The following is a 27,023-nucleotide window of genomic DNA, read 5'->3' on the forward strand; positions in this document are numbered from 1 at the left end:
TTCTCCCCGCGAAGAGTTTCATTCCAGAGTTTGTGTGTTCCGGGTCCAGGGGGCACCCCGTGTGCATTAATGTCTTTCTTATTTGTCCGGTGAACATGTTTCCGAAGCTGGACCTTAGGGACATGGGGACCATGGACAAACAGCGCTTGTTTCTAGTGAAACAAGTCTTGGGTTGATATCAGGGCGCAGGGATCATACTGAAAGGCCCTCAGCACCAGGAAGGCTTAAGTCTCAGTGAAGCCGGAACTCATAATCTGAGTTAGACACGATCCAATAGTGATGGTGGTGATGGCCATAGCAATAAGCACAAGTGTTCTGATCATTTAGCATCTGTCAACTTTGAGATGAGGAGCCTAATACCTCCCCATTTTATAGAATGGGAAACTGAAGCTCATAGTAGTTACATAATTGGTTCAATGTCACACAGCTGGGTCCACTCCAGGGTTGTCCATCACGTCAAGGCCGGGCAGAAGCTCCACTTATCTGAAAGAGAAAACGCTTCTGCAGAAATCCAGCCGGGCGGTGGGCAGTGGTGGTGCACGCCTTTAATCCCAGCACTTGGGAGGCAGAGGCAGTTGGATTTCTGAGTTCGAGGCCAGCCTGGTCTACAGAGTGAGTTCCAGGACAGCCAGGGCTACACAGAGAAACCCTGTCTCGAAAAACCAAAAAAAAAAACAAAAAACAAAAAAACAAAAAAACCAAACAAAGAAAAAAAGAAAGAAAGAAAGAAAGAAAGAAAGAAAGAAAGAAAGAAAGAAAGAAAAGAAGTTAAGTCCAAAGCTCCAGGCACCACACAGCATTCTGGATGGTTTGATTGTGAGCCTAGCGTTTACCGGCTGCACCATCTCTCTAACCTGGCTGCAAAGCATTCTTAACAGAGACTCCCACAGGCACAGCCTTCCCTTCAAAGCACCTAGGGTCCACAGACAAGGGACATCTGTAAACATCTTGCTTTATCCAGGTAGTATAGACAAAATGTAGTCAGGTGGTGGCAGACAGGGAGTGCAGACGTTTCCCAATGTCTGCACACCTCAGAAAACACAAACTCTAGGGATGTTACTATAGGGGAAAGACCCCTGCACACCTCCTGGACGGACATGTGGCTCTGTCATAGCCCAGGCTGATGTTCCCTGATCAGATTGCTGAGTCTCAGGAGGCTATGGGATATGAGCTGATGACAGCTTGGTAGTAGAGCAGCAGTTTTTTAAAAATGTTTTTATTATTTTTAAAATATTATTTATTTTTTATGTATATGAGTACACTGCAGCTGTCTTCAGACACACCAGAAGAGGTCATCGGATCCCATTATCATGTGGTTGCTGGGAATTGGACTCAGGACCTCTGGAAGAGCAGTCAGTGCTCTTAACCACTGAGCCATCTCTCCAGCCCCTTTTTATTATGTTTTAATTAATTTATTTTGTGTGTATGTGAGTGTGTGCATATATGCCATGGCATATTTGTGGAGGTCAGAAGACAGCTTTCAGGAGTCAGTTGTCTCCTTCCACCAGTGGACCCCAGAGGGTGAACTCAGGTCGACAGGCTTAGCAACAGACACCTTCACCAACTTGAGCTGGGTTTTGTTTTGTTTTAAGTGGCTTTCAAGCACCAGTACTTTAAACACTTTTAAAAAATGTTTGCCTGCGTGCATGTACGTGTGCCATGTGTGTGCCTGGTGCCTGAAGTTTAGAAGGGGGTGTCAGGTCCCTGGAGCTGGAGTTACAGTTGGTTGTAAGGCACCATGTGGGTGCTGGGAATGGAACCTGCGTTCTCTTCAAGAACAAGTGCTTTTAACTGAGCCAGCGCTCCAGCCCCATACAGTTCTCTGGAAGACTCAGAGATAAGCATAGTGGTGCATGCCTAGAATAGCAGCACTTAGGTTGAGGCAGGAGGATTGTCATAGGTTTGAGCCCAACCTGGATTACTAGTAATAGCTTCAACTCTCTCTCTCTCTCTCTCTCTCTCTCTCTCTCTCTCTCTCTCACACACACACACACACACACACAGGACATAGGAACAGGTGATGTGACTTTAAAGTAACTAAAATTGGGTAGAAATCATATCTGATAAGTTTCTATTGAAGGGGGAATGCTTATATATGGACTCCCTCCAGTCTGGTGAAAAGCTATCTATTCTACTAGTATTGTCTGATAGGATTCCCATAATTTATTTTCCCCTTGTCACAACTGATGAACCTGATACAACTGAGGGTCCAGTCACAGAATAAGAACTGTGGGTGTGGGGTGGGAGCTGAGGGGAATCAGAACACTCGGCATTCATCTTTGTTTAGTCTTCGTGACTTCCGTAATAACTAGCTCTGCTCCTGTCCTCTAGAGAACATTTAGGGATTGGCTCCCATGCCCTCACCTTCAGGCTCTCCTAGCTCATCCCTTAGCAGGACACTACCTCCCAGCATCATTCCCTCCCTGCCTAACCCTAGATTAGGCCCACCCAAGATTCCATGGTCCAAGGCCAGCCCCTGCCCCTTGTGGTGCAGTAATGGGTGTCAAAGCTCTGCTAATCAAAAGAACAATAAATAGCACCTGGACACCTTCACCCCCAGCACGTGTGTCCTTGATCCTTTCTTTACCTGTGGGTGTCACAGGCCTAGAGCACCTCAACAGTGTAGTTTTCTGCTGGATGGATACACAGACAAAGGTCGGGCTATCCCCGGAGTCCATAGAGGACTGGAAGGGCAGAAGCTATCCAGTCCTGCTGGGGGGTGGGGGGAGAAGCCAGGGGACTAAGTGGCCTTATCTTCTCCATGAAGATACCTCAGCTGGATGGAATTTGTCTATATTTAGCAGGTGGCTAACAGGAGGCTGATAAGGAGGGCTGGGGCGGGGGTAGTCCTCATAAATAGTGAGAACACAGGACACTGTTCAGTCCTTCCTTGGGTGGCCTGCTTGGTGCCTGGTGTGACTGTTCTCAAGATGCCTGAGCCAGGGAAGAAACCAGGTAGCTCCACGAAAGGGGTTGGGTCTGGACCTGGGGGCAGTGGTGTACCCAGCTTGTGGGCAGGGTTAGGAACTGGTGTAGGATGAGGCCTGTGGGTTCTTTGGGCTTTGCCTAATTCTCTGCTTCTTTTCCCGTTCCTCTAATGAGATTGGGGATAAACTCAGTGTTAGGGCCACTGAGAGATGACTTCATTAAGTTAGGAAGAATCCAAGGTCAACATCCCATTCTATCTGGACCTATATTTTCTTCTTCAGCCAGGGTCCCCGACTCAAGGAGCTCAAATTTAGGCTACAGTGGAGCCCATTGAGTCCCTGAGCATCTTCTGGTCTCAGTTTCAGAGTGTAATGAGTATGTAGGGGTAGTGATTCTTTCCAGCTCTGAGTGTCTGTCCCATGAGCCGGAACCCCTAGGGTATCCCACACCATGCCTGACTCCAGATGTGGGGGGACAGCGCCTCGAATCTCTGGAATAGAACAGGCAAGCAAAGGACAAAGAAACTGTAGCCAAAGGCCTAGACCAGGCCTTTACCCTTGCAGAGGTCATGGGGGCAGGGATCCAGTCCCCACCCCAGCCCCCAGCCCCCAGCTCCCAGCCCCCAGCCCCCTGCTGCTTCCTGGCTAGTGTTATCTCAGTTGTTCATTCTTAGTCTGAAGCCCTCAGAGGACAAATTTAGCTATATTCCAAGTAGGCAGCGTGCTGGGGCCCTTGCCAAAGGTCCCACAATGGGAGGGGAGGCTGGGCCTACTGCTGGTGTTCCCAGGCAGGGGGTAGGAACGTCTGAGATGGTGGTGGGGACAACAGCCTGAGCTCTTTCACCCATCACTTAACCTCCCATTACTTGAGAAATAAATATGGCTGCGCCTACCCCATGGAACTGTTGGAGCATTAAACAAGAGGCTTGGCATGTGCTTACCACAGACTTCTTGAAGAAGGGTGTCGGGGATGGGGTACCAGGGAGCCTAGCTCCTGTAATTTCCATCTGGCTCTTCAGTGTCGGCCTTCAACAAGAAGCCGAGGTCGGCCGAGGTGTCTGCAGGCAGTGCTGCTGTGTTTGAGGCTGAGACAGAGCGCTCAGGCGTGAAGGTGCGGTGGCAGCGGGATGGCAGCGACATCGCTGCCAGTGACAAGTATGGTTTGGCAGCAGAGGGCAAGCGACACACGCTGACGGTGCGGGATGTGGGCCCTGACGACCAGGGTTCCTACGCGGTCATTGCAGGCTCCTCAAAGGTCAAGTTTGACCTCAAGGTCACAGAGCCAGGTAAGAGCTTGCTCACCTCTCCCCAGAGCCTGACCTGAACTTCAGCGGTAGCCCTGAACAGGAAATGGACTCTGGGCACTAGCCTTTGCCCTGGCAATGCTGTAAGCCAGAAATGCCTGTTCCCCTCTTCTGCACCAAGATCTCTCTAAGTATTAGTTGTGGTGGCAGCTCTTTCTGCATCGTGAAGGTGGGAAGCCATAAGTGGTGTTCTAGGAAGGGTCCTCTCCCATTACAGACCTGGAGCCTGGTCACACCCAGATGAGGACTTGGCTAGCTATGTGTGTTGGGGAAATCCTAAGAGCTTGGTGGTGGTGGTGCTGACGGTGCTGGGGGTGCTGGGCCACAGCCAGAGCCTGGAGAGGGGCAACAGATGGATTGCAGAGCTGTTCAGAACAGAAATCTGGTCATGGGACAGGTGGACAGTGTGGGCTGGGGAAGGAGAAGCAAGCTGGCTCCTGTTCTTGGAGGAAGGCCAGTGGCTGAAAGAGCCTGGGACACTACTGTACAAGTGGAATGCATCTTACGTGGAACATAGGTTTGATGTCTGAGAGGCGGGCTCTGATTAGAATCTGTTCCACGATCCCATCTCAGCCCCTCCAGAGAAGGCAGAATCTGCAGTTGCTCCAACCTCTTTGGAGGCTCCAGAAGCCCCCAAAGAAGTCCCTGATCCAGCCACTGAGTTGGAAGAAAGTGTCTCAAGTCCTAAAGGTAAAGGGAGCTGGACAACAAGGGACAGGCCAATGGACAGGGAATGTCCCAGGTCAGACCTCAAAAGTCCTCTTTTTTAGGGTCAGTCTCGGTAACCCAGGATGGCTCGGGCACAGGGCATCAGGGAGCCTCTGACGACCCTATTGGCCTTTTTCTGATGCGACCACAGGATGGTGAGGTGACTGTGGGTAAGTAGGAGCTTCTGTGCTCATACTTGGGGGGGTGGGAAGGAAGCCCCAGAGCACCAAGGTCAGAGAAGTCACCTTTCTCTTGCAGGTGGCAGCATCGTCTTCTCAGCCCGAGTAGCTGGGGCCAGCCTCCTGAAACCACCTGTGGTCAAGTGGTTCAAGGGCAAGTGGGTAGACCTGAGCAGCAAGGTGGGCCAGCACCTGCAGCTGCATGACAGCTACGACAGAGCCAGCAAGGTAGGATACCTGGTCAGGGGTATGGGAAACAGGACAGGGAGGCTAGAAGACTGGGAAGCAGGGCAGAGCTTCAATGTTCAACCCATGTCAGCTGCACACTGCACGAAACAGCTCCCAAGTGTAGCCATCTGCTTGGAATTTTATCATTGTCATGTGCCAGCAAGAGCCCATCGTGGGTCTGGAAAGGTGGATTCTTTCTGTAAATTATACAAAAGCTCTGTATGTGTTAGCCTTGAGAAGCGAGGTCGGCAGGCTTTGCCACGCCCATTTTCTTTAGGAATGCCCCAGGCTTCCTTCATCCCCCTGCCCACAGGTTTACTTGTTTGAGCTGCACATCACAGATGCTCAGGCCACTTCCGCTGGGGGCTACCGCTGTGAGGTGTCTACCAAGGACAAATTTGACAGCTGCAACTTCAACCTCACTGTCCATGGTGAGGGAGGCCCCGGGGTCTCATCTGGACTTGTGGTCTTCATGGGTCCTGTTTCCTTGGCCTTGTTTCTATCTCCCAACTAAAGAGGGCGACTAGCTGTGGCCAGATGCCAGGGCTGATCACCTGAGGTGTGAAAGAAATCCATGCTTTCAGGAGAAGTGTAGGAGCAAGTTGAGGGTGGGATGCTGTTTCTGTGTCCCTGCCTGACACAGTTTGAATGCAAACTGGGAGGTGAGTGGGAAGCAGCCCACTGTAGAGACTGGGATGAGAAACTGCCCCACTTCTCTAAACATGAACCCTGGGAGAAGCTGAGAAGATGAAGTCTTGTGTCCCCGCATCCTGAGGTCACCCCATCACTTCATTCTCTTTGTACACAGAGGCCATTGGTTCTGGAGACCTGGACCTTAGATCAGCTTTCCGACGCACGTGAGTGGCTCTCTTTCCTCAGGAATGGAGGGAGGCCAGTGTGAGTGGCTGAGGCCCCTTGAAGTTTTAGATAGGTGAACATGGGGGTCCAAGCTGAAGTCACTGAAAAGCTATCTAACTCCCACAGGAGCCTGGCAGGAGCAGGTCGGAGAACCAGGTACCCTTCCTGTCCTCCATCTACCCCATCACAGACTTGGGGTGTATCAGAGATGGGTGGGAGCCCCACCTGGCTATGTCCCTTCCTTCTACTCTACTCCATCGCCTACGGCCCTGCTAGCCCTCCAGTGAAGCCTCATGGGGTCTCTCTCCACAGTGACAGCCATGAAGATGCTGGGACTCTGGACTTTAGTTCCCTGCTGAAGAAGAGGTGAGTCCTTGGGTCACATCTTCCAAGGCAGAGAGTAAGACATGACATTGAGGTTTCCAAGCTGTGTGGCCCTGAACAAAATGAAGCACCTCTCTGAGCTGGTTTCCTTATCAAGTGGGATGACCCCAGTGTGGACAAGAGTTATAACCATTCTCAGTGTACCCCTCAGAACCCCATATTGAATCTACAGTAGACCATTTCCATAGATTCTGAGGGCTCTAAGAAGTAGAAAGAGGGTCCCCAAAGCTGTAGCAATAAGGACCTAGCCCAGCCCTGACTTCATTTCTTTTTCTGTCCTTTCTTTCCCTCTCTCCCCATCTTCCCTCCTTGGCTGCTGCTGCTGCTGCTGCCCAGAGAGTAAGGAATGGGGTTGGGAGGCTCTGGGTCTTGCAAAAGGATGTTAGCTTTGGAAATGTGTACCCTTTCTGCTGGGGTTTGGTGAAACTCACACACACCAGGATGACATTCTTGGGGCTTGAAGTAGCCCCGGTACTGTTTGGTATTAAGAAGAATGAGACACCTGCCCTGAAAAGTAGGGGCACCATATGGGGAAAAGAGAGCAAATGAAGGCCCCAGGAAGAGTCCCAGTCTTGGCAGGGATGTGTTCAGACTTCTAATGTGTGTCTGTCCTTTTTCCTCATCTGGAGCAGCAGTTTCCGGAGGTGAGTGTCCGACAACCTCAGAGTCCTCCTCACACCCTCATCCCAAAGCCCTCCCTAGTTCAACCCCTAAGACTCCTAGATTGGGAGGGGGAGGGGAGGGGAAGGGCAGAGGCAGGGCCTCATTCTATGTCCAGGAAGAGGCAAGGAGGGGCTGCCTTGAGCTTCCCAGTGGGCTGTGGGACACAGGGACTCAAAGCTGGAGGCACCTGCTGAAGAAGACGTGTGGGAGATCCTGAGACAGGCGCCGCCATCAGAATATGAGCGGATCGCCTTCCAGCATGGAGTCACAGACCTGCGAGGCATGCTGAAGAGGCTCAAGGGCATGAAGCACGATGAAAAGAAGAGCACAGGTTAGCCCTTCCCACACAAGGGAAAGGAGAAGGCACCAGCTAGCTCCCAACAAAGGAGCCGGGCTAGAGAGCACCACAGAAAAACCTGTATATGGACAGAGGGAGCCTTTGGGGGCAAGACAAGGAGCAGTGGTAGTAAAAAGAACAATTAAAAAAGGAAAAGTTCAGCAAGGCACTGCATGTTTTACATAACATTTCCAAGAGGAAGAGAGGGGCATTGTTACATTCCTAGTTGTCATGACTAGCTTCTATCAGGCTGGGTGCCTCTAACCCTGCCTGGGAGCTGAGTAGTTAGAAAGAACCTCAGAGAAGACAAAGCAGAGACAGACAAACAGAAAGATAGTCACAGGACAGACGAGCAGACAGGGTCATTACGGAAACCCAGAGGGTGTGTCGGGGATACACAGCAGGGGGAGGAAGAGGCAGGCACCTGCCCTAGCTGCTGTGGCTGTGCTAGGGGGAAGGGTGTGGGCATTGGGGGTGACTGGGCTGAGTCGTGGGGTTCAGCCTTTCAGAAGAAGCTGGAGCCTGCCTACCAGGTAAACAAAGGCCATAAGATCCGGCTCACTGTGGAACTGGCTGATCCGGACGCCGAAGTCAAGTGGCTTAAGAATGGGCAAGAGATCCAGATGAGTGGCAGGTGTGGTGGAGGTGGGGCGGGGTCCTGGGTCCCGGGTCCTGGGGTGAGGGGAGAGCCGTACTACCCGGTATTTTTCTGTGAGATCTCTCTAACTCTAGTTCCTGGTCCCCATTTTTGTATTTTTCCCCCACCTTTGGAATCTAACTTCAGGTTATTTGACCTAACCCATCTCTCTCTCTCCCCCCTCTCTCTACGTATATACACCACTTCCTTCTGTGTGAAACATTGCAATGGCCCCTTCTGTTTCATAGCAAGTAAGTCTCCTCCTTGACAGCTTGAAACAGGCATGGGGTTTGTTTGTAAAAGGCACCAAGCCCAGGAGGGGCATCCATGGCCCTCCTGATATGCTGCTGTGCCCTGCCCAGGTACATCTTCGAGTCCATTGGTGCCAAGCGCACTCTGACCATCAGCCAGTGCTCACTGGCTGACGATGCAGCCTACCAGTGTGTGGTGGGGGGTGAGAAATGCAGCACGGAGCTCTTTGTCAAAGGTGGGCCTGGGACCAGGGAACCCTGGGAGGAAAAGAGGCCACAGGGGACCAGCCCTCATACTGTTCCTCCCTGGACAGAGCCCCCGGTGCTGATCACCCGGTCCCTGGAAGATCAGCTGGTGATGGTGGGTCAGCGGGTAGAGTTTGAGTGTGAGGTCTCAGAAGAAGGGGCCCAAGTCAAATGGTGAGTGCAGGAGTGTGGGGCTGTGGGGGTATGGGGTGGGGCTGGAGGGTGGGGACATATGCCCAAAGGAGACTTTTCCCATGTTGGGCCAGGCTGAAGGATGGGGTTGAGCTGACTCGTGAGGAGACCTTCAAATACCGGTTCAAGAAAGATGGGCAGAAACACCACCTGATCATCAATGAAGCGATGCTGGAGGATGCGGGACACTACGCAGTGCGCACAAGTGGGGGCCAGGCACTGGCTGAACTTATTGTACAAGGTGAGCCCCCAGCCCAAGACTGGCTGGCCACATGAAAGGAGCAGGCTTTGGGCTAGTGTTTGCTACCCTGGCCTCATCTTCCTGTCTTTAAGATAAGTGTGCTGAAGTATGCCCTGCAGAGAGTGTTAGGAGGGTCACACAGGGCCTAGTCAGTGTCACCCCCTGAACCTGAGTTTCCTTGTCCTACTATAATATCAGGACACACATGTGTGTCACGCAATTGCATGTACCTAACCTGCATACCATTGCCTGCAAGCCCGCATTCCTCCTGAGCTCACAGGCTCTGTCCATCCCTCAGAGAAGAAGCTGGAGGTATACCAAAGCATCGCAGACCTGGCAGTGGGAGCCAAGGACCAGGCCGTATTTAAGTGTGAGGTCTCGGATGAGAACGTGCGAGGTGTGTGGCTGAAGAACGGGAAGGAACTGGTGCCTGACAACCGCATAAAGGTGTCCCATATAGGCCGGTGAGTGAAAAGGTCGCAGGTTACGAAGGGAGGCCAGACAACTCATGATGGGAAGAAAGAAAAAGAGAGGAAGACACAGTTACAAAGGACGGACATGGGAGGGAATCACATGGGAGAGTCACCTAAGGCAGAAGGAAGAGATGTAGAGGCAAAGAGTTTGGAGACACTCAGGGTGGGGTGCCCTGCCATTCCCCAAACTATGACTAGTGGCAGTAGGCCACTGAGGAGGTGGCACCAGCTCATCTCAGAGCCTCTGGACTCCAGTTCACAGAGATCATCCAGATCAGTGTTTGTCTGTCTCCAAGGGGTTGCCCCTGTATGGACATCACGCCTGCACTGCTGACCTCAGAAAACACGTGAGGAAGCTGGAAAACACAAAAATAGATAAAGAAGCCACATTTTAAAATATCAGAACACTTAAGGAGCTAGGGGAAGGCACAGTCCCCTGAAGTTGGGGGTATATGGAGAGGCCAGGATTGTGAGCTGAGTTATCACTGCCCCTCAGGGTCCACAAACTGACCATTGATGACGTCACGCCTGCCGACGAGGCTGACTACAGCTTTGTGCCAGAAGGGTTTGCCTGCAACCTGTCTGCCAAGCTCCACTTCATGGGTAAGCTAGCACTATGGTTGTGTGTGTGTGTGTGTGTGTGTGTGCATGCACGCGTATGCATGCGTTTTGGGATCATGGCCAGAATGCCTATGGCTTGGTCCTTCCTTCCCCTTAATGTTCCTTGCTTTCCTTCTCTTTCAGAGGTCAAGATTGACTTTGTGCCTAGGCAGGGTGAGTCTTGGGACCCATTTGTGCCACCTCAGCTTTTTCTCCTACCCCCATATCCCATCCCAACCCTAACTTCTTCATGCCTTGCCATAGACCCTGCATAGTTCATGGGAGATAGAGGCAGGAGACTTAGAGTTTGAGGCTAGCCTGGGCTAAACTAGTAAGACCCTGTCTTTTGTTTTCTTTTTGCCTTTGCTTTTGAAGACAGAGTCACTCTATATAGTTCTGACTGTCCTGCAGCTCACTCAGTAGACCAGGCTATCATAGCTCACAGAGATCCACTGGCCTCTGCTTCCTGGGTGCTGGGATTAAAGGCTTGCACAACCACACCTGACTGAGACCCAAGAAAATCCTATAGGACTATCTATGCTGAAACTTGTACTTTTATTGTATATAAACTATACCTAGATGAAATTGATGAAGACTAACAACCAGGGATGTGAGCGCCTAGCACCCACCAAGCAACCTCTGGACCTTCTCTGCCACACCTGTGGGTCCAGACACCTCCCTTTTCTCTGAACTGTACTTCTCCATACAGAACCTCCCAAGATCCACTTGGACTGTCCTGGCAGCACACCAGACACCATTGTGGTTGTTGCTGGGAACAAGTTACGCCTGGATGTCCCGATTTCTGGGGACCCTGCTCCCACTGTGGTCTGGCAGAAGACTATAACACAGGTACTGCAGTTTCCCCTCCACCCAGTTTTCCGACCTGTACAATAGGTGGGTGGGACCAGGTGAGTGTTAGGCTTTGCTCACACACATCCTGAAGGTGTAAGCTCCACTCACTGGGAGCACAGGGATCCCCCACTGGCCAGAAGACAGAGCATGGTGGGAAGCACATGGGGAATGGGAGGAAAACTGACTCAGCACTGCTAACCCTAATTCCAATCCATTTTGTTCCCAGGGGAAGAAGGCCTCGGCTGTGCCACCCCCAGATGCCCCAGATGCAGGTGCTGATGAGGAGTGGGTGTTTGATAAGAAGGTAAGATTGAAGCCGGGTTATGACTTGTGGTCCTCACTCTTCTCTATGTATGTCATATCTACCCTAAGGAAAGACCTGACGGGCTCTCTCATGGTGCAGAGAGAGAGAACTGACAAGACCCTCCTAGGGTGTTGGTGTCCTTGGCTTTGCTAGGAAGTCATCAGAATTAAAATGGTTCCTGGATCCCTGCCTCATTTCTCCCCCTTTCTTCTTTTTAATTCATATTTTTCTTTATTCTTGAGAATTTAATACACATATACAATGAAATATGAGCATACACACCATGTCATCCCACCTACTCCCAAAATCCCCCCTCCCAACTCCTTTCCTTTTACAGACTCTCGTTATGCAGCCCTAGCTGACCTGGAATTCCCTCCTAGACCAGGCTGGCCTCTGCCTCAGGGGTGCTCAGGTTTTTTTGCTTTTTCTCTAACCCATTAAGTTCTATAGTGCTGAGAATGCACAAGCATGGGACCACCCACTGGAGCACGTGCAGCCTACCCACCCCCAACCCCTCCAGCCTCCCCAGCAGTTATGACGGGCCAACAGTGCCCCAGTCTAGGGTGGGTCCTGGAGAGCACTTCCTTGCCCACCTTTGATGTCTGGCTGGCTTTATCAAGTGCAGGCAAGCACAGATGCTGAGCGGTGATGGCTATGGCTGCGCCATTGCCAGAAGACAGCATTTCTCGGCCCTCTTCCCCATTCTTTAGCTCCTACATCCTTTGGGTCCCATATGACAAAATGTCCCCTGAGCCTTTAGGTGGTGGTGGGGCAGTGGGCTTAATAGAGATTTGTGACTAAGGGCTGGACATTCTGTCTCTTACTCTCAGCACTGATTTCTAAGCATTGATGTCTTGACTGGTTGCTGACCAAAAAGAAGCTTCTTGATTAAGGTTGAGACCAGCCAGGTCTATGGGGTAGGAAACCATGAGAACGCAATTTGACAACATGACCACTTAGCAAAATAATAGTGGCAGGTTCAACTCCAGGGCCTATGATCTCCTCAGCCATGGGCTTTTGAAGAGGATTACAGTACCAGGCATGGCATTCCCCTCTGGGGGGCAGGCCTCAGATCCTAACAGAGAGTAGCACTTACCCCATAAGAGTTGTGCCCGTGGACACTTGCTTGGCAGGTTGGTATCTTAGCATGCAGGGTCCAGTGCTGGGGAAGACTGCTCATAGCTTTTTACCTCCAACAAACCATGAGCACCTCTGGCTCTCTGAAAGCTAGCCAGCAGAGAGAACATTTCCTCACTGAATTTAGATTGTGTGTCTCTAGAGCTAACCTTGGCTATGTACGGGTGGGTGGCACTCCATAGCAAGTGCAGATGCCAGGCACGGCCCAGTTATGCCTTTCTCTTCTGTGCCACTGCTGGCTCCTCTGAGGGTCTGAATGCCTGTAGTTTTTCTGTAGCTTTGTGGGGTCACATTCTTCCCACTTGACAGATAGGAAAACTGACACACACAGAGACTGATTTCCATGACAAAACTAGAGTCTGAGCCCTTTGCCTGTGTCTTACCTATTGTGTCACATTGAAAAAATCTGAACTAGTCACTTACAGGGGTACAGTTTCCACCCAGGCTGTGCCCCCCCTCCACTTCCCAAAGACCCTGAACTGAACTTCCTCCTCAATGAAGGCCGATGGCTACTGTATAGGCTCCAATGGGCCTTGTCCCCAGCTCTCTCTCCCTTTCAGCTGTTGTGTGAGACTGAGGGCCGGGTCCGTGTGGAGACCACCAAAGACCGCAGCGTCTTCACAGTTGAAGGGGCAGAGAAGGAAGATGAAGGTGTCTACACTGTCACAGTAAAGAACCCTGTGGGCGAGGACCAGGTCAACCTCACAGTCAAGGTCATTGGTGAGTCAACCTGAGCTCTAGGCCGGAGAGCACAGGACACCACCAGGGAGGGCTCGTTCACTCACTCATCCAGTTACTCAACAGGGGTCACAGGGACACTCTAGAGCAGTGGTAATGACTAGGACCGCCTGAGCAGGGTCCTGTGAGGAGATGGGTGTGTAGAAATCACTGCTTGTGACACTGACAGTTCCCTGGGAGAAATGAGCATAGGACAATGATTGTGTTGTGGAGGGCTGGGTGGGGTCGGGTGGATGTAGCCAATTGGAGCTGGGAGATGAGGTGAAAGTGAACCATACGTGATAAGATGGTGGATGGTAACATAATCTGGTTCTAGATTGCTTTGACTCGTGGTGGTGGTGGTGGTGGGAGGGGTGAGCAGTGTTGTCGGACTCTGAGTTGGACAAAGCTGATATGGTTCCTCTTCCCCATCAAGATGTGCCAGATGCCCCTGCAGCCCCTAAGATCAGCAACGTGGGCGAGGACTCCTGCATTGTGCAGTGGGAACCGCCTGCCTATGATGGCGGGCAGCCGGTCCTGGGTGAGTGCACAGGGACAGCCAAGGGCAGCTGTCACCTGAGTGACAGGGCACAGACCCGACTTCTCCTCTCTTCTCTCAGGATACATCCTGGAGCGCAAGAAGAAAAAGAGCTACAGGTGGATGAGGCTCAACTTTGATCTGCTGCGGGAGCTGAGCCACGAGGCGAGGCGCATGATCGAGGGCGTAGCCTATGAGATGAGAGTCTACGCAGTCAATGCCGTGGGAATGTCCAGGCCCAGCCCTGCCTCTCAGCCCTTCATGCCTATTGGTGAACCTGCCAGATCCCCAGAATGCAGGGGCCAAGGGGATGGATGGTAGCAGACTCTTAGCTGACAGGTGGCCTCTCCATCAGGCCTTTGCCTGCATGGTCTCTAGTGCTCTCAGGGAAAAGCTGGCTTGCATTATAGATGAGGATCTCAGGCTGGACAAATTAAAGACTTCAGGGTCACCTCACTGGTAAAATGGACACCTTAGTGAATGTTAGTTACATTCCTCCCTGATTTGAGACAGGATTTCATTTATGTAGCCCTGGCTGGCTTGGAACTCACAGAGATCCACTTTCCTCTACCTCCTGAGTGCTGGGATTAAAGGCATGTGCCACCCCGTCAGAGGCCACAAGGGGACATCAGATCCCCTGGAATTGGAGTTACAGGAGTTTGTGAGCCACCAAGTAGTGGGTGCTGGGTACTGACCCAAGTCCCCTGTAAGGGAGATAAGTCTCTAAAGCAGGTGAGTCATAGCATTAGCCCCCAGCCTTCCCTTTTTTAAGGAACTAACTTTGGGTTTGTGCCACTCGCCTAATCATACACCCATGGGCAGGACGTTCCCATGCTTCACGCTGGGTTTTAGCTTTCTCTTACACTTCCAGCATCCCCTAGGCCGACAAAAGAGTCCTTTCTGAAGCCTTCCTTGTGTACTTTTGACTCCTTTCCTTTTTCGTGAGTCCCTGTTTTGTATCAGCTCTTAGTTTGTAAGTCAACCCAGAGATACGTCTTTTAATGCAGACCAAATATTCCTAGAGGTGCCTGGAAGCCAGCAGAAGGGAAGTCCTTCCCGTGAGCTCAGCAGACAACTGAGGTCCCAGTTATGGATGGCCGCTTCTCTGCCTGGTACAGGCCCACTCAGACTCTTTCTACCTGGTTCTGTCCAGGGCCCCCTGGTGAACCAACCCACTTGACTGTGGAAGATGTGTCGGACACCACTGTCTCACTCAAGTGGCGGCCCCCAGAGCGTGTGGGAGCAGGCGGCCTGGATGGGTACAGTGTGGAGTACAGCCAGGAGGGCTGTGAGTATTCCACCCATGGGACCAGCCCTCAGAAGGTGGGAGCAAGGTAAGGTGTGATTTTGACTCATTTATGCCCACATCCAGGCTCTGAGTGGGTGGCTGCTCTGCAGGGGCTGACGGAGAGAACTTCATTGCTGGTGAAGGACCTACCCACAGGGGCACGGCTGCTGTTCCGAGTGCGAGCACACAATGTGGCAGGTCCTGGAGGCCCTATCATCACCAAGGAGCTTGTGACGGTGCGGGAGATACTGCGTGAGTGTCCTTCTGCTAAAAGGCCTGCCACTGACCACCCTTCCCAATCGAGACAAGACAGAGGCCTGAGCTTTAGTAGGCAGGGGTAGGGACAGGGGCTGGGGCAGGAACAGGGAAGGGCCAGGGCCTTTATTTATACCCTGGGCTCTCTTGGTTCAGCTTCTACTTCTGGAACAGGGACTCCAGCATAGGTATTATCCTCAGAACTGAACAGTGAGGTTTCTCAGGGTCATTTAGGTTCATCTAGGATCTGAGGTTCATCTGAGAGTGTGTCATTTGCACCTGGCTCATTCTTCTGTTCTTTATAAAGGTAGAAGGATTGGTCCTCTTTATAAAGGGTCCAAAAGCATAGCGTCAGAGCCTCTGCTTACATTTTACAAGATGCGAGGCTCCAAATAACTTCCTTACCCTCTTGAACTGCAGCTGACCACAATGGTATCCACCTGTAATGCTGGCAGGAGGATGAGGGGTGAGTCCAGGCTGGACTACATCAGCTCTTCCTTAAAAGATAACACAGGGGCTGGAAAGATAGGTTCTCAGTTAAGAGCACTTGCTATTGTTGCAGGGGACCAGGGCTTGGTTTCCAGCACACATATGTGTGGTTCATAACCATTCATAACTTCAGTTTCAGGGGACCCATTACCTTTTTCTGATCTCTGCAAACACTAGGCACACACATGGTGCACATGTACACATGCAGGCTAAAAGCTCATACACATAAATACATAAGTAAATCTAAAAAGTGAAACACACACACACACACACACACACCATGACAGTAATATGTGGAAGCTCAGTGTACAGCTTTTAGTGTTGAGCATAATGGAATTGCTGTGGGTTAGGAGAGTCTGGCCCATGGCAAATTTTTTCTCAGATACAGTGCTCTGGGCCCTGCCCCAAGAGAGAATGGACCTGTGGTCCTTAGGGTTGGGTTACAGAAGGGCCCTTGTTGAGCTGCCCCCTTTCTACCCACAGAGCGACCACGGCTCCAACTGCCCAGACACCTGCGCCAGACCATCCAGAAGAAAGTTGGGGAGCCTGTAAACCTCCTCATCCCTTTCCAGGTAGGCTGACTCCTTCCCTGTCCCAAAGAAGAAACCACAGTTGAAGGATCTCCTGGGGGCTGCAGACTCTGAGGCCTTAGTCCACAGGTAGCTGGTGTAGTGCCAGCCCCTTCGCAAAGTCAAGCTCAGGGTTGGGCTGGTCAACCTCCCCCAGGGCAAACCCCGGCCTCAAGTGACCTGGACCAAAGAGGGGCAGCCACTGGCAGGTGAGGAGGTGAGCATCCGAAACAGCCCTACAGACACAATCTTGTTCATCCGAGCTGCCCGCCGCACCCACTCGGGCACCTACCAGGTGACAGTTCGCATTGAGAACATGGAGGACAAGGCAACGCTGATCCTGCAGATTGTGGGTATGTGGCCCCGGAACCTCCCTTTCAGCACCCTTGTCTCCTGACCTTGAGTCTGGGAACCCAGCTCAGAGCTTCTGCAGAGGGTAGTTAGAAGGGTGGGGGCTCCTATATACAAGCATGCCCCTGCCTCTGCTCAGGCAGCTTCAGGATGCTCAGTGATCCGATCAGATCTGTCTCCTGCAGACAAGCCAAGTCCTCCCCTGGATATCCGGATAGTTGAGACTTGGGGTTTCAATGTGGCTCTGGAGTGGAAGCCACCCCAAGATGATGGCAATACAGAGATCTGGGGTTATACTGTACAGAAAGCTGACAAGAAGACCATGGTGAGCCTGGGGCCCGGGGCCTCCATATACCCTCCTTAGGTCAAACAGCTCTCCCCTGTGCTAACCGGTGACCCCCAATCCATTATTCTGGTTTCCTCCACGGTAGGGGTAGAGGCACAAGGGGTACCCAAGAAAGGCAGAGGTTCCTCAGAGAGACTTCTGTTCTTTCACGTCCTCCAGGAGTGGTTCACTGTTTTGGAACATTACCGCCGCACTCATTGTGTGGTATCAGAGCTTATCATTGGCAATGGCTATTACTTCCGGGTCTTCAGCCATAACATGGTGGGTTCCAGTGACAAGGCCGCTGCCACCAAGGAACCTGTCTTTATTCCAAGACCAGGTGCTGTACCCTTACTCATACTGTGGGGAACCTGGGGGGAGGAGGGGAAGGGGAGCTTGGGGTGACCTTGGTACCAAGATTTGTCACCAACAGGCATCACATACGAGCCACCCAAATACAAGGCCCTGGACTTCTCTGAAGCCCCAAGCTTCACCCAGCCCTTGGCAAACCGCTCCATCATTGCAGGCTATAATGCCATCCTCTGCTGTGCTGTCCGAGGTAGTCCTAAGGTAGGGACTCAAGGTCCTGGGCTAGACTGACAGGAAGCTGCTCTTCTAGGCTCCCTATGGTTAACTCTCCCCAGTCTGTACACTGTCTTTGCCTCATCTCTGAATATCTTCCAGTCTTCCCCCTGAACGGGGCCTAATCCCTCATTGTTGGCTCCATGTTTGTTCTTAGCCTTGGGTTGAGTCTGGTGCTCCAGTGGGAACTTCTAGAATAGTCCCTCTGAATTCCCACCAGTCCCCCTGTCACCAAGATGCTTTCCTTCTCTTCTTTTTACTTGATGTTCAGCCCAAGATTTCCTGGTTCAAGAATGGCCTGGATCTGGGAGAAGATGCTCGTTTCCGCATGTTCTGCAAGCAGGGAGTACTGACTCTGGAGATCAGGAAGCCCTGCCCCTATGATGGGGGTGTCTATGTCTGCAGGGCCACCAACTTGCAGGGCGAGGCACAGTGTGAGTGCCGCCTGGAGGTGCGAGGTAAGGAGCCTTCTGGGCCAGGGCTTGGGAGAAAGCAGGGTAATGGCAAGGACCCCGGGCTTGGTTCTGCTGTCCTAGTTCAAACAGTACTTCTGGCTGCTAGATCACTGGCCCTGGCAGATTCAGTGGATCTTGGCTTCTGGAAGACTAGGGAATCACATGGCTTGTCTCCTTCCCTCTTACAGTTCCTCAGTGACCAGGATGGTTCCCCAGAGATGGCTAGGTATGTATTCCAAACTACCTAAGGCCAAGGGCCTAGGGTGGCTATCAGGAGATGGGGGTACAAGGAACCTCAGTTCATTCACAAGGTAGCCTATGTCACAGGTACAAATGAATGCTAGCCCATGAACCCGAAGCCCAGAAAGGAGTTGGAGGCGCACCCCTTTCTGCTACTGCATTTGTATGTGTATGCAACTGTGCATCCTGGACAGACTTACCAACAGTTATAGCAGGCACGTCTGATGGGTTCTGCAGAAACTGATGTCACAGCTCCTAAGGAGTGCTGTTAATATTGGGAGCATCAAATGTGTGGGCTTCAGAAATGGTGACTGGGGACAGGCCCTCTGGCTGTGTCTCATTGTGTAAGAGCAATAAAAGATCAGTGCAGTCACTGGGGGTTGATGTTTCCTGTTCATCTCCATGGAAAGCATACAGCATTTGCTTGATCTTGGTAGGCACACCATTCTCCAGATCAGTGTTCTGTACTTGTGAGACATTAATTAGAAAGGATGTCAGTCTCCCTCCACCCTCATGCTCAGGAAAGTGTGGAAGTGAAAGGCACTGGAGCCATAGGTGTTCCGTTGTAGGCACAGGCACGAGCCTCATCCTAGTAATCCAGGCGATACCAGCTGGGTGCTACAGTGGACAGGGCAGTGGGGCCCTGGACTGTACAGGCATCAAGACGCCCGTGAGCCCACAACTCATGACCACATCTCATGGGACAAGAGTGACTCCATCTAGCTCAGACATAGGAAATCATAACCTTCTCCTACTTCCTCCCCAAAGACCACATCTCTTTCAAATCTTGTGGCCAGCAGGTCCCAGAAGTGTCACGGCGATGTGGGTATTCTGCCCACAAGTGCCAGGGTTTCCCATGGCACAGATATCCCATGAAGGTCGGACCTGGGTTACTACTTTGTGTTTTACTTCACATAAGACACACACTTGCCCAAGAGCACAGAGCCCTGGCCCACAAGTCCTTGGGAGGCCCAGGTCACATCACCACACACCTGACCACACCTGTATAGGGAATCTAGAGCACCACCTGTGTTTTCCTGTGACTTCTTTATCGAGCTGCTCAGGGACGAATGCCCAAGTCACCTCCTCTCTCTAGTGCCCAGAACGTCCCAAGCCTCCATAGCTGTGGCGTAGCAGGTGTCCCTTTCTGGCACCCCAGAAAGCCCGGAAAGCAGGAGGCCAGAGCAGGATCTCAGTATATAATGCTGGATGCAGATGAGCTAGGGACAGCCTTCCTCAGGCTGAACCAAGAGGAAAGCAGGGGTCTCAGGCAGAGTTCAGGACATTTATTTCACATCACACAGCTGTACATTTTTCTATAAATAATGTGGAGCTGAAATATTTACATTCTTCTCCTGTCTAGTCCATAGCTTTCTTCTGGCACTGAAGTCAGGAGACTCTGCCTGTAGACAGGCATGTATGCTGGGCTCAACTCTACCCTGACCCACCTAGCCCCGGCTCTTAGGCAGAGCAGTTGGTGCTGTCTGGGACACCATCACATCACTCCTCTGTCCTCTCATGCCAAAGGCCAGGAAGACCACTGCGGAACTCCCAGCTCAGCACATGGCAGTCATTCAGAAACACCCATCGATGGAGCTGGGACAGGTAGCAGCATGACCTGCAGCCACAGTTTACAAACTGTGAGGAAGCAGGAAGGTTGCCACTTACTGGGCTTCCTCTGAATCCTCCCTTCCTCCTCCCGGACCCTCAGCCAGAAAGGCTTGTCCTCAAGTGTCTCTCACTTCCCAGAGTGGAACTGTCCCAGGTGCCCTGCAGTGCTGGATCACAGAGGACAGAGAGAAGACCCCCTAAGTTGGAGGGTATAAGGACTAGGACATGGGACCACAGTGCAAACATCTGAAGGACAGGCAATAGTGGGCTCACAGTGACCCCCACAGACAGACAGACAGACACACACACACACACATACACACACTCTGGAGCCCTGAGGGGACAGAAGGCTAGTCTGCTATTTTAAGAAGAGAAGGTAATGAGACTAGCTTAGCCCCATGACAGATGAACACAAAGACACACTCAGACATAAAATGAAACCAGCTAAAACCATGAGAAGGAGCTTGCAGAGAACATACACACATCACCCCTGTCTCAGTCACAGCAGCTTCGGCGCTTAGGAGCAGCAAGAGGTGAGGGTGACCCCTGGGCTGGGCCAGCTGTGTGACCCTTCTCTATCAGCTAGAGACAGGCCGAGGTGGGGTTCGGAGGTCTTCTTCACTGCTACGAACTGCGGCCACATACGAGAAGAGACACAAGACAGAGTAGCAGATCTCGTGGGCCTGCAGGAAACAGAAGACCCGTTGGATCGGCCACACTGAGACTCCTGCACCTTCAGAGGTGGAGGGTCAGCCTAGAGTTCAAGGCCTGCCCTGACACTAGCACAGGCCACTGGGCTGAGTGAGCCTCAGGCAAGTCTTTGGAAGCTTTTCTCCTGAGAGAGGGAGTCAGCACATGTACCCCAGATGAAAGATGTATTCCAACTTGAGTTGAACCACTGGCATCTAGACTAGTCCCCCACGAGGGTCCGCCCTTCTTGCCGGAAGGTCCCCAGGGAGCCCTGCGTGCTTCGGCCCGTCGTGGCTGAGGCGCGTACTCACCATTGGCGTCTTGTACTTGTGGCTCACCACTTCTTTAATTTCAGGAACTAAAACCGGACGGGCAAAAGACAAAACAGAAAGTTCAAAACCAAGAGCAACAGAGTCCTACTCCCCCAGGCGGCAGCGCCCAGGGCCAGGCTCCCCTTCCCTCTGTATCCTCTCACAGTAGCTGTGGCAGCTTAGGCTATGATAGAGCAGAGCTCAGCCTGTCCAGCCAGACTCCTTGGGTTGTCCGGGCAGACTCCTCAGACAGACACTGGAAGTCTGCTGTGGCTCTTTACTTGGCGGTTGGGATCTACATGCTTCTTTGGGTATCCCCAGGTGGAAGGGCTGGCCATTCTCCTGCCTGGTCACAGCTACTGTCCAGGGCTTTTGAGGAGTTGCAGTAGGGAAGAGAGTAGTCTCTAGCCTGTGACTCCCTTGCTGAGATGCCCATGAACTCATCCTTGTCACCAGCACAGATCTAGTCATGATAAATATCATTCCTCCCACAACCCCCATAACAGAGGGTCATAAAGTCATAGGAAGTAATAGAATACTAAACCCAACACCAGACTTGGAGGAGACATCAACTCCTGTGAGGCAGGAGAATCTCAGGCCTGCCTGTGTGAGGGAGAGCGTCAGAGGGCTCTGGAGCAGACACACTGATCAGAAGAGAAAGGTGAGTACAGCACCCGGGTGGAGGTGACGGGAGCATCAGGCAAGTACACACGTGTCCACAGCCCAGAATGCAAGATTAGGAGTCAACCCATCCCAGCCATGCAGGGGCTGTACCCGGCCAGAGGAAGGAGTAGGGTCCCCCAGATTCAGCCATCAGTGTGGCCTTGTGAGACTGGGAGGAGGGCATGGCATCCCTCTAGGGGCAGAAAAGATAGAAGGAGAGTTGGCTACACCTTCTTCTGACCCTGGGAGGTAGAATACCCAGAACCCAGTGTTAGCATGAAATAAACTCATCAGAGGCAGAGCAAGAAGCCCCAGAACATTCTTCTGAGTTGGAAGAGTTCCCCAAGTATCTCTCTGGCAAAAGAGAGAGGGGAGCACAGTGGAGAGAGAACTCAGAACAGTGAGCTAGCACAAGGGGGAGGGGCATTGGGAAGGAAGAAGGTGGGGAGGAGGAGAGACCACTAGTCATGGAAGCAGCTAGGTCGGTTGGAATTAGCCCACCACCCACTGCAGGGCCCAAGGCTGGGGCCTGGGAAAAGGCAGCACGAGCCGAGCCGAGGTCACGTTACCTGCTGGAGAATGAAGGTTTTCATAGCAGCGATGAGGGGCACAAAAGAATGAAGCACAAACACAGCAGGAACTCAAAGCCCCAGGGTGAGCCCCACTACACCACTCCTCAGTGCCTGTTTGGGGAGGCTGGATCCAGCTCCAGATAGACCTGCCCTTCTGCCTCTGAGGCCCTCGAGGCTTCTCTGGCCTCAGCTGAGTCTGTCTGTGGTGCCTCGTGCCCTCCTCTAGAACAGAAGCCGGGTGGGACCAGAGTGGTACCAGGGAGGCAGGGTAGGACCCTGCTGGGCTGCTAGAGAGATGGCAGGGGGCAACGTGGACACAACAGAGTTTGAGGATCACCAGTCTGCTCTGCCCCAGAACTCTCTGACCACTGGCTGGCCAAACCAGGAAAGAGGGCACTACATCATCACCATCCTAGACTCCAACCTGTCCAAGGTTTCCTGCTCTTTGAGGACCACTGGTTATCCTGCCTCTCTCCTTTCTGTTCTGACTTCTCAGGGTTCCTCTCCTTCCCTGTCATTCCTGCTCTTCCTGACCTCTCTGCAAAGGCTTTTGGCCCCCGGCCCTAGTCCCTCCTCTGGAGCTCCAAGGTTTGAGTTACTGCCATGTGAGTCCAGACCTAAGAGCAAAATAGTGTAATTACCAAATTCTTCCAGGACAAAGACGCCTCGAACTGTATTGCACTTTTTAATGTGATTCAGCTCTATGAAAACCTGCAAGAGAGGGAGGAGGTGGGGGTAAGGCCCAAAGGCTCCACCCCTGCTCCATGAAGCCCACTCTCCCAGCTACAGCCCACGCTCCCCAAGGAAATCTAGCTCCCAAAGGGAGGACATAAGAATCCACACACACACAATCAAAAGCGCTAAGAAGCGAAGAAAGCAGAAAGGGCAAGTACCTTCCGCTCCTGGCCGGAGGAGAAAGCGTGGGAGAGAAATGAAGGCATTAGTTTTAATGGTCAAACCCAACCCGAAGGCCCCACTGTTGGCCTGGGCTCCCTGCCCACACCCTCTACCCAGGTAGCACTCATAGGACACAGTGCCCCAGGGATCTCTGACTCAGGTCCCTCAGGTCTCTACCCTTCCATACATCCTCCTCCGGCGCAGAGGGCTGGCACGGGTGCAAAGCTCCCCTCAGACTGTCCTTAGGTGGGAGATGATCTTATCTTCCTTGACAGGATCCATGACCTCCCAAGAAGTATACAGTAATATTAATAACTGCTACCACATGCTGAGCACTGGCCTATCTGACTGTTACAGTCTACGGTACTATCTCTATGTTATAGATGAGAAAGAAATAGGATCAGAACATTTGTTTGCTCATGAATGAAGCTGGGCCTCAGATCCAAGTACATTCTGACTCCAAGTCTATGCTTTTCCCATCTGTTATTCCAAGTGCATAACCACTCCAGCTGCCTGCTGTCGTCAGAAGATGGGTCAGGCCACAAGCTACTGCTCCCTTAACCATGGAGTCAGACCCAGAAGTCAGTCTTCACTGACACTCTCTGTAGGATGCTACTTCTAGGAGCCAAGCCTTCCGGTACAGGACAGTTTGGACACGGTGTGCAACTGTTAATTCGGAAGGCCCAGGATGGAGAACACTGAGTGCTGAACAAGGAGGTAGGCAGGGCGTCTAGGTAAGAATTAGCAAGAGCTCATCTTTTCTGGGAGCAAAGGCCATAGCACTATAATAGGATCAGAAGCCACCTCTCTAGCTCCTTCATGGTCTAAAAAGGTACAGAGGCCTTAACCCTGTTAGGGAGAACCTTAAGATTTTTATGGGTGTGCTGCCACACTAGGTTCCAGATTCAAAATACACTAATAGAGGGACAGGATGTCTGGGCAGCTATTAAGCTATTTCTCATTGTATCTAAACTTCCCAGCTAGACATCTTCCCAGCTAAATTGACAAGGAGGGACAAAGTAATGTCAAAGTCAGATATGCACCTCCACTGAGTTCCTGTTACTTGGCCAGGGACTTCAGGATATCATACTAGGACCTAGTTCAGAGACTTGGGGACTTTAGGGGAGGGGAGGAAAGGCACTTGTGTGAGAAGTCAGAGCCGGGAACGGACCTGGGATGATGCGCTGGCCTCAGAGGGAATTAGCTTAAGGAATGTCCACTGAGAGAAAAAGTATCACTGCGTTAAAAGACCAAGAAGAAAAGAGAAGTCAGCTCCTAGGGTGGAATCACAGTAGGAAAAAGGATCCTGAAGCATTTCCCCATCAAAGGAAGGGCACGAGGCCTGTGGAGCAAGGCAGAGTGGGGACATCCAGAGGAAGAGAAAGGACAAGAATCAGCAGGAAAAGGCAAACACCCATACTTGGAGAGGACAGAGACAGACAGACAGACACAGACACAGACACACACACAGACACAGACACACACACACACACAAGTACACAGGGAGATCAGCCAATCTACACTCTCAAAGCAAAACCACCAAGAGAAGCACACCCTGGGAATACAGGAAGGCAGAGACACGCAAGAGGGGCCAAGTGAGACGCTCCCACTCACACTGTGTGAGTCTAATGGATGGGCAGCACAGCCACCAAGCCTCATTCTCTTTCCCAGTTCCCAACACAGGCTCCCTGCTGCATCTGCTCAGAGCCTGGTGGTCTCTCCAGTCACTGTGCCCTCCCCTTTAGTTTCTCTCTCCGTCTAGCCATTCACCTCTCTCTTGCCCAAGGCTCTCCCTCTTACTCACTGATAGAGCACCGAGAGCCTGGGAACTGATCTTATTATAAAGCAGAACACTAGGGCCGGGAGGCCGCCTGCTGCTGCTTGTGCATACCTGGTTGTGCATAAACTTGAGATTGATCCCTTCCAGGGTGACTTGAAGCAAGCCACCCTCTCCAGTCTTCATGTCCTGCACAGGGAACTCACCACCTAGCTCAGGCCCTGTGGTAAAAGGAAGGCGTCAGCTGACTGGTGAGGTATGAATCCCACAGCCCAACTTTCTAAGCAGGTCTGTGATGAGGAGGAGGCTCCGGGGCTGTCTGCTCCTCACCGGGTTTGATGCTTTGTTGTCGGGCAGCGGCTCGCTCCATGCTGTCCTTCACACAGTAGTACAGCTCCCGACACTGCAGCACAGAGAGGGGAGGTCCTGTGACAGGAGCCCTGCCAGCCTTTCACTTTCCCTGCTCTAGAGCTCCCAAAGGCTAAGGTCAAGGTCAGGTCTCAGAGCCTGTGTAAGCAGTCCACCTGAGAGCTGGAGGCCAAAGTCTGGCTTTAGGTGTGGATTTTGGAATTGTAACTTTCCAGTGAGGAATTCAGGACTTAGTCTTAAATGCCTATCTAATCCCCAGCCCAAACAGAGACCCCTGAGTACCTTCTTGGTATAGAATTTGTTGAGCTGGGTCTCAGAGCCGTTTCTACGCCATAAGCACAGGACCTTGGTCTTGGGACAGTAGGTCATGTTGATGAGCTTCTCATACCACCAGCGTTCATACACTGTCCCGATGTTACTACGTAACACCACGCAGTCATCACACACCTGGGAAAGACACAGCGTTCACCAGTGGTCCTCATCTCCCACAGGTTTTCCCATCCCAGGCCACACTACATGTGCCTCACAGGGAAACGATGGCATGACTGACCCTGGGAGCAGCCCTAGGGTCAAGTTTTCTGCCCAATACTCAGGGTCCCCTTAGGGGAAACACAAGCAGTGGACATACTTTCTGTTAGGATTGCTGACAGAAATGGAATCTTTGAGAATGCACACTAACTCAGTTAGTGTGCACCACCTCATATTTGCTCTCTAGACCGAGGACTTGGAGTATATCTGCTGCCTCCATCTTACAACCATGGGGAAATCAGCTCCGTCACTAAGCAGATGGTTAGGCGTGACTGGGGAGAAAACACTGGGGCCAGTGCATTTTCTAGTCTTAGCTCTTCTCCAAATACTTTTACTGAGAATTCACCAAATTACTTTATTTGGAGTTTACTTCTAAATTCTACTATGGAATACTTTTATAATTATGTAAGTGACACACAAACAATGGTTATTGCATAAAAACTACTCAACAGAGGATGATAGCGAGCACTGAGAAGCAAGGTTCCCTTCATGTGCTCTTCCTGTCCAACAGTTCCCTCCAGATGGACTCACTCTCATAGCTTCAGTTATGGGAGTGACAGTGCGGCATGCTGGTTAGAGCATGGGTCTAAGGCCAGCTTGCATAGGTTGAGATCCTAGCTCTACCACACCTAGCTATGTCACGCTAAGCAAGCTCCTTTGTCGATGTCTCCTCACGGTTAAGCGGGGGCTCACTGACAGTAATAACTGTTATATGTATTAATATGCACAATTTTTGTGTTGTTCTGTTTGTTTGTTTAAAGATAGTACCACACTCTATGTACTCCTGGATGTCCTGAACCTTGTTATGTAGACCAGAGATCATCCCGCCTCTGCCATCCAAATGCAGGGATTAAAGGAGTGCACCATCACGCCTGGCACAATATGCATAAAATTCTTAATGTGCATCAAAAGTCAGGTATCGGTCTGGGGATGCAGCTCAACAGCAGAGTGTTTGTACATACACAGTACCCAGTTAGCTGCCTTGACAATCTAGTTATGATACAAAACCATAATAATGAGGGCTCAGCAAGATCGTGCTTGCTAGACAAGCAAGGAAACTTGATTTTGATCCCCCAAGCCCTCATAAACATGGAAGGAGATACAACCAGCTCTACAAAGCTCTCTTCTGATCTCCATCACATGCAGTGGCACATACAAATAACAAGTTATAATTTATATAATTATTATTAGCATATTGATGCTCCTTAAATCTTTCTCCATCCAAGCCCTCTCGTCTCTGCTCCTGACCACTCTTACTTAGAAGGTATTCTTGCA

The 27,023-nt window shown here is 51.6% G+C and overlaps 2 protein-coding genes across 51 annotated transcripts in view; one reads left to right on the forward strand and one right to left on the reverse strand.

The window, feature by feature from the left end:
- Positions 1 to 2,869: 2,869 nt before the first annotated feature.
- Mybpc3 (myosin binding protein C3) lies at positions 2,870 to 18,703 on the forward strand. Its single transcript, XM_076929246.1, has 34 exons — positions 2,870 to 2,955; positions 3,947 to 4,213; positions 4,805 to 4,921; positions 5,002 to 5,109; positions 5,198 to 5,346; positions 5,660 to 5,777; positions 6,155 to 6,203; positions 6,331 to 6,360; positions 6,517 to 6,570; positions 7,218 to 7,232; positions 7,419 to 7,582; positions 8,090 to 8,222; positions 8,474 to 8,476; positions 8,588 to 8,712; positions 8,791 to 8,896; positions 8,989 to 9,155; positions 9,454 to 9,619; positions 10,125 to 10,231; positions 10,373 to 10,402; positions 10,938 to 11,077; positions 11,307 to 11,384; positions 13,082 to 13,241; positions 13,675 to 13,779; positions 13,859 to 14,047; positions 14,930 to 15,064; positions 15,149 to 15,316; positions 16,292 to 16,380; positions 16,535 to 16,730; positions 16,914 to 17,053; positions 17,234 to 17,393; positions 17,487 to 17,623; positions 17,907 to 18,093; positions 18,279 to 18,316; positions 18,418 to 18,703. Exons 1-33 carry the CDS (start codon positions 2,931 to 2,933, stop codon positions 18,287 to 18,289), a joined length of 3,828 nt encoding a protein of 1,275 aa, XP_076785361.1. The 5' UTR covers positions 2,870 to 2,930; the 3' UTR covers positions 18,290 to 18,316; positions 18,418 to 18,703.
- Positions 16,101 to 27,023, reverse strand: part of Madd (MAP kinase activating death domain) — a 44,573-nt gene continuing 33,650 nt past the window's right edge. For 24 of the 50 annotated variants that reach the window (XM_034494321.2, XM_076929221.1, XM_076929236.1 and 21 more), the window contains 6 exons: positions 25,503 to 25,667; positions 25,182 to 25,254; positions 24,966 to 25,072; positions 22,819 to 22,888; positions 20,943 to 20,989; positions 19,602 to 20,624 (listed from right to left, as the gene is read on the reverse strand). In XM_034494321.2, the coding sequence (XP_034350212.1) occupies positions 20,520 to 20,624; positions 20,943 to 20,989; positions 22,819 to 22,888; positions 24,966 to 25,072; positions 25,182 to 25,254; positions 25,503 to 25,667 (567 nt within the window). In that variant the 3' untranslated portion in view covers positions 19,602 to 20,519. Of the gene's footprint in view, positions 17,425 to 18,530; positions 18,798 to 19,601; positions 20,625 to 20,942; positions 20,990 to 22,818; positions 22,889 to 24,965; positions 25,073 to 25,181; positions 25,255 to 25,502; positions 25,668 to 27,023 lie in introns of those variants that run through there. The other 26 variants (XM_034494331.2, XM_076929230.1, XM_076929229.1 and 23 more) reach the window with 3 other exon arrangements.

This window comes from Arvicanthis niloticus, chromosome 2, assembly GCF_011762505.2.
Source record: "Arvicanthis niloticus isolate mArvNil1 chromosome 2, mArvNil1.pat.X, whole genome shotgun sequence".
Classification (NCBI taxonomy): Eukaryota; Metazoa; Chordata; class Mammalia; order Rodentia; family Muridae; genus Arvicanthis; species Arvicanthis niloticus.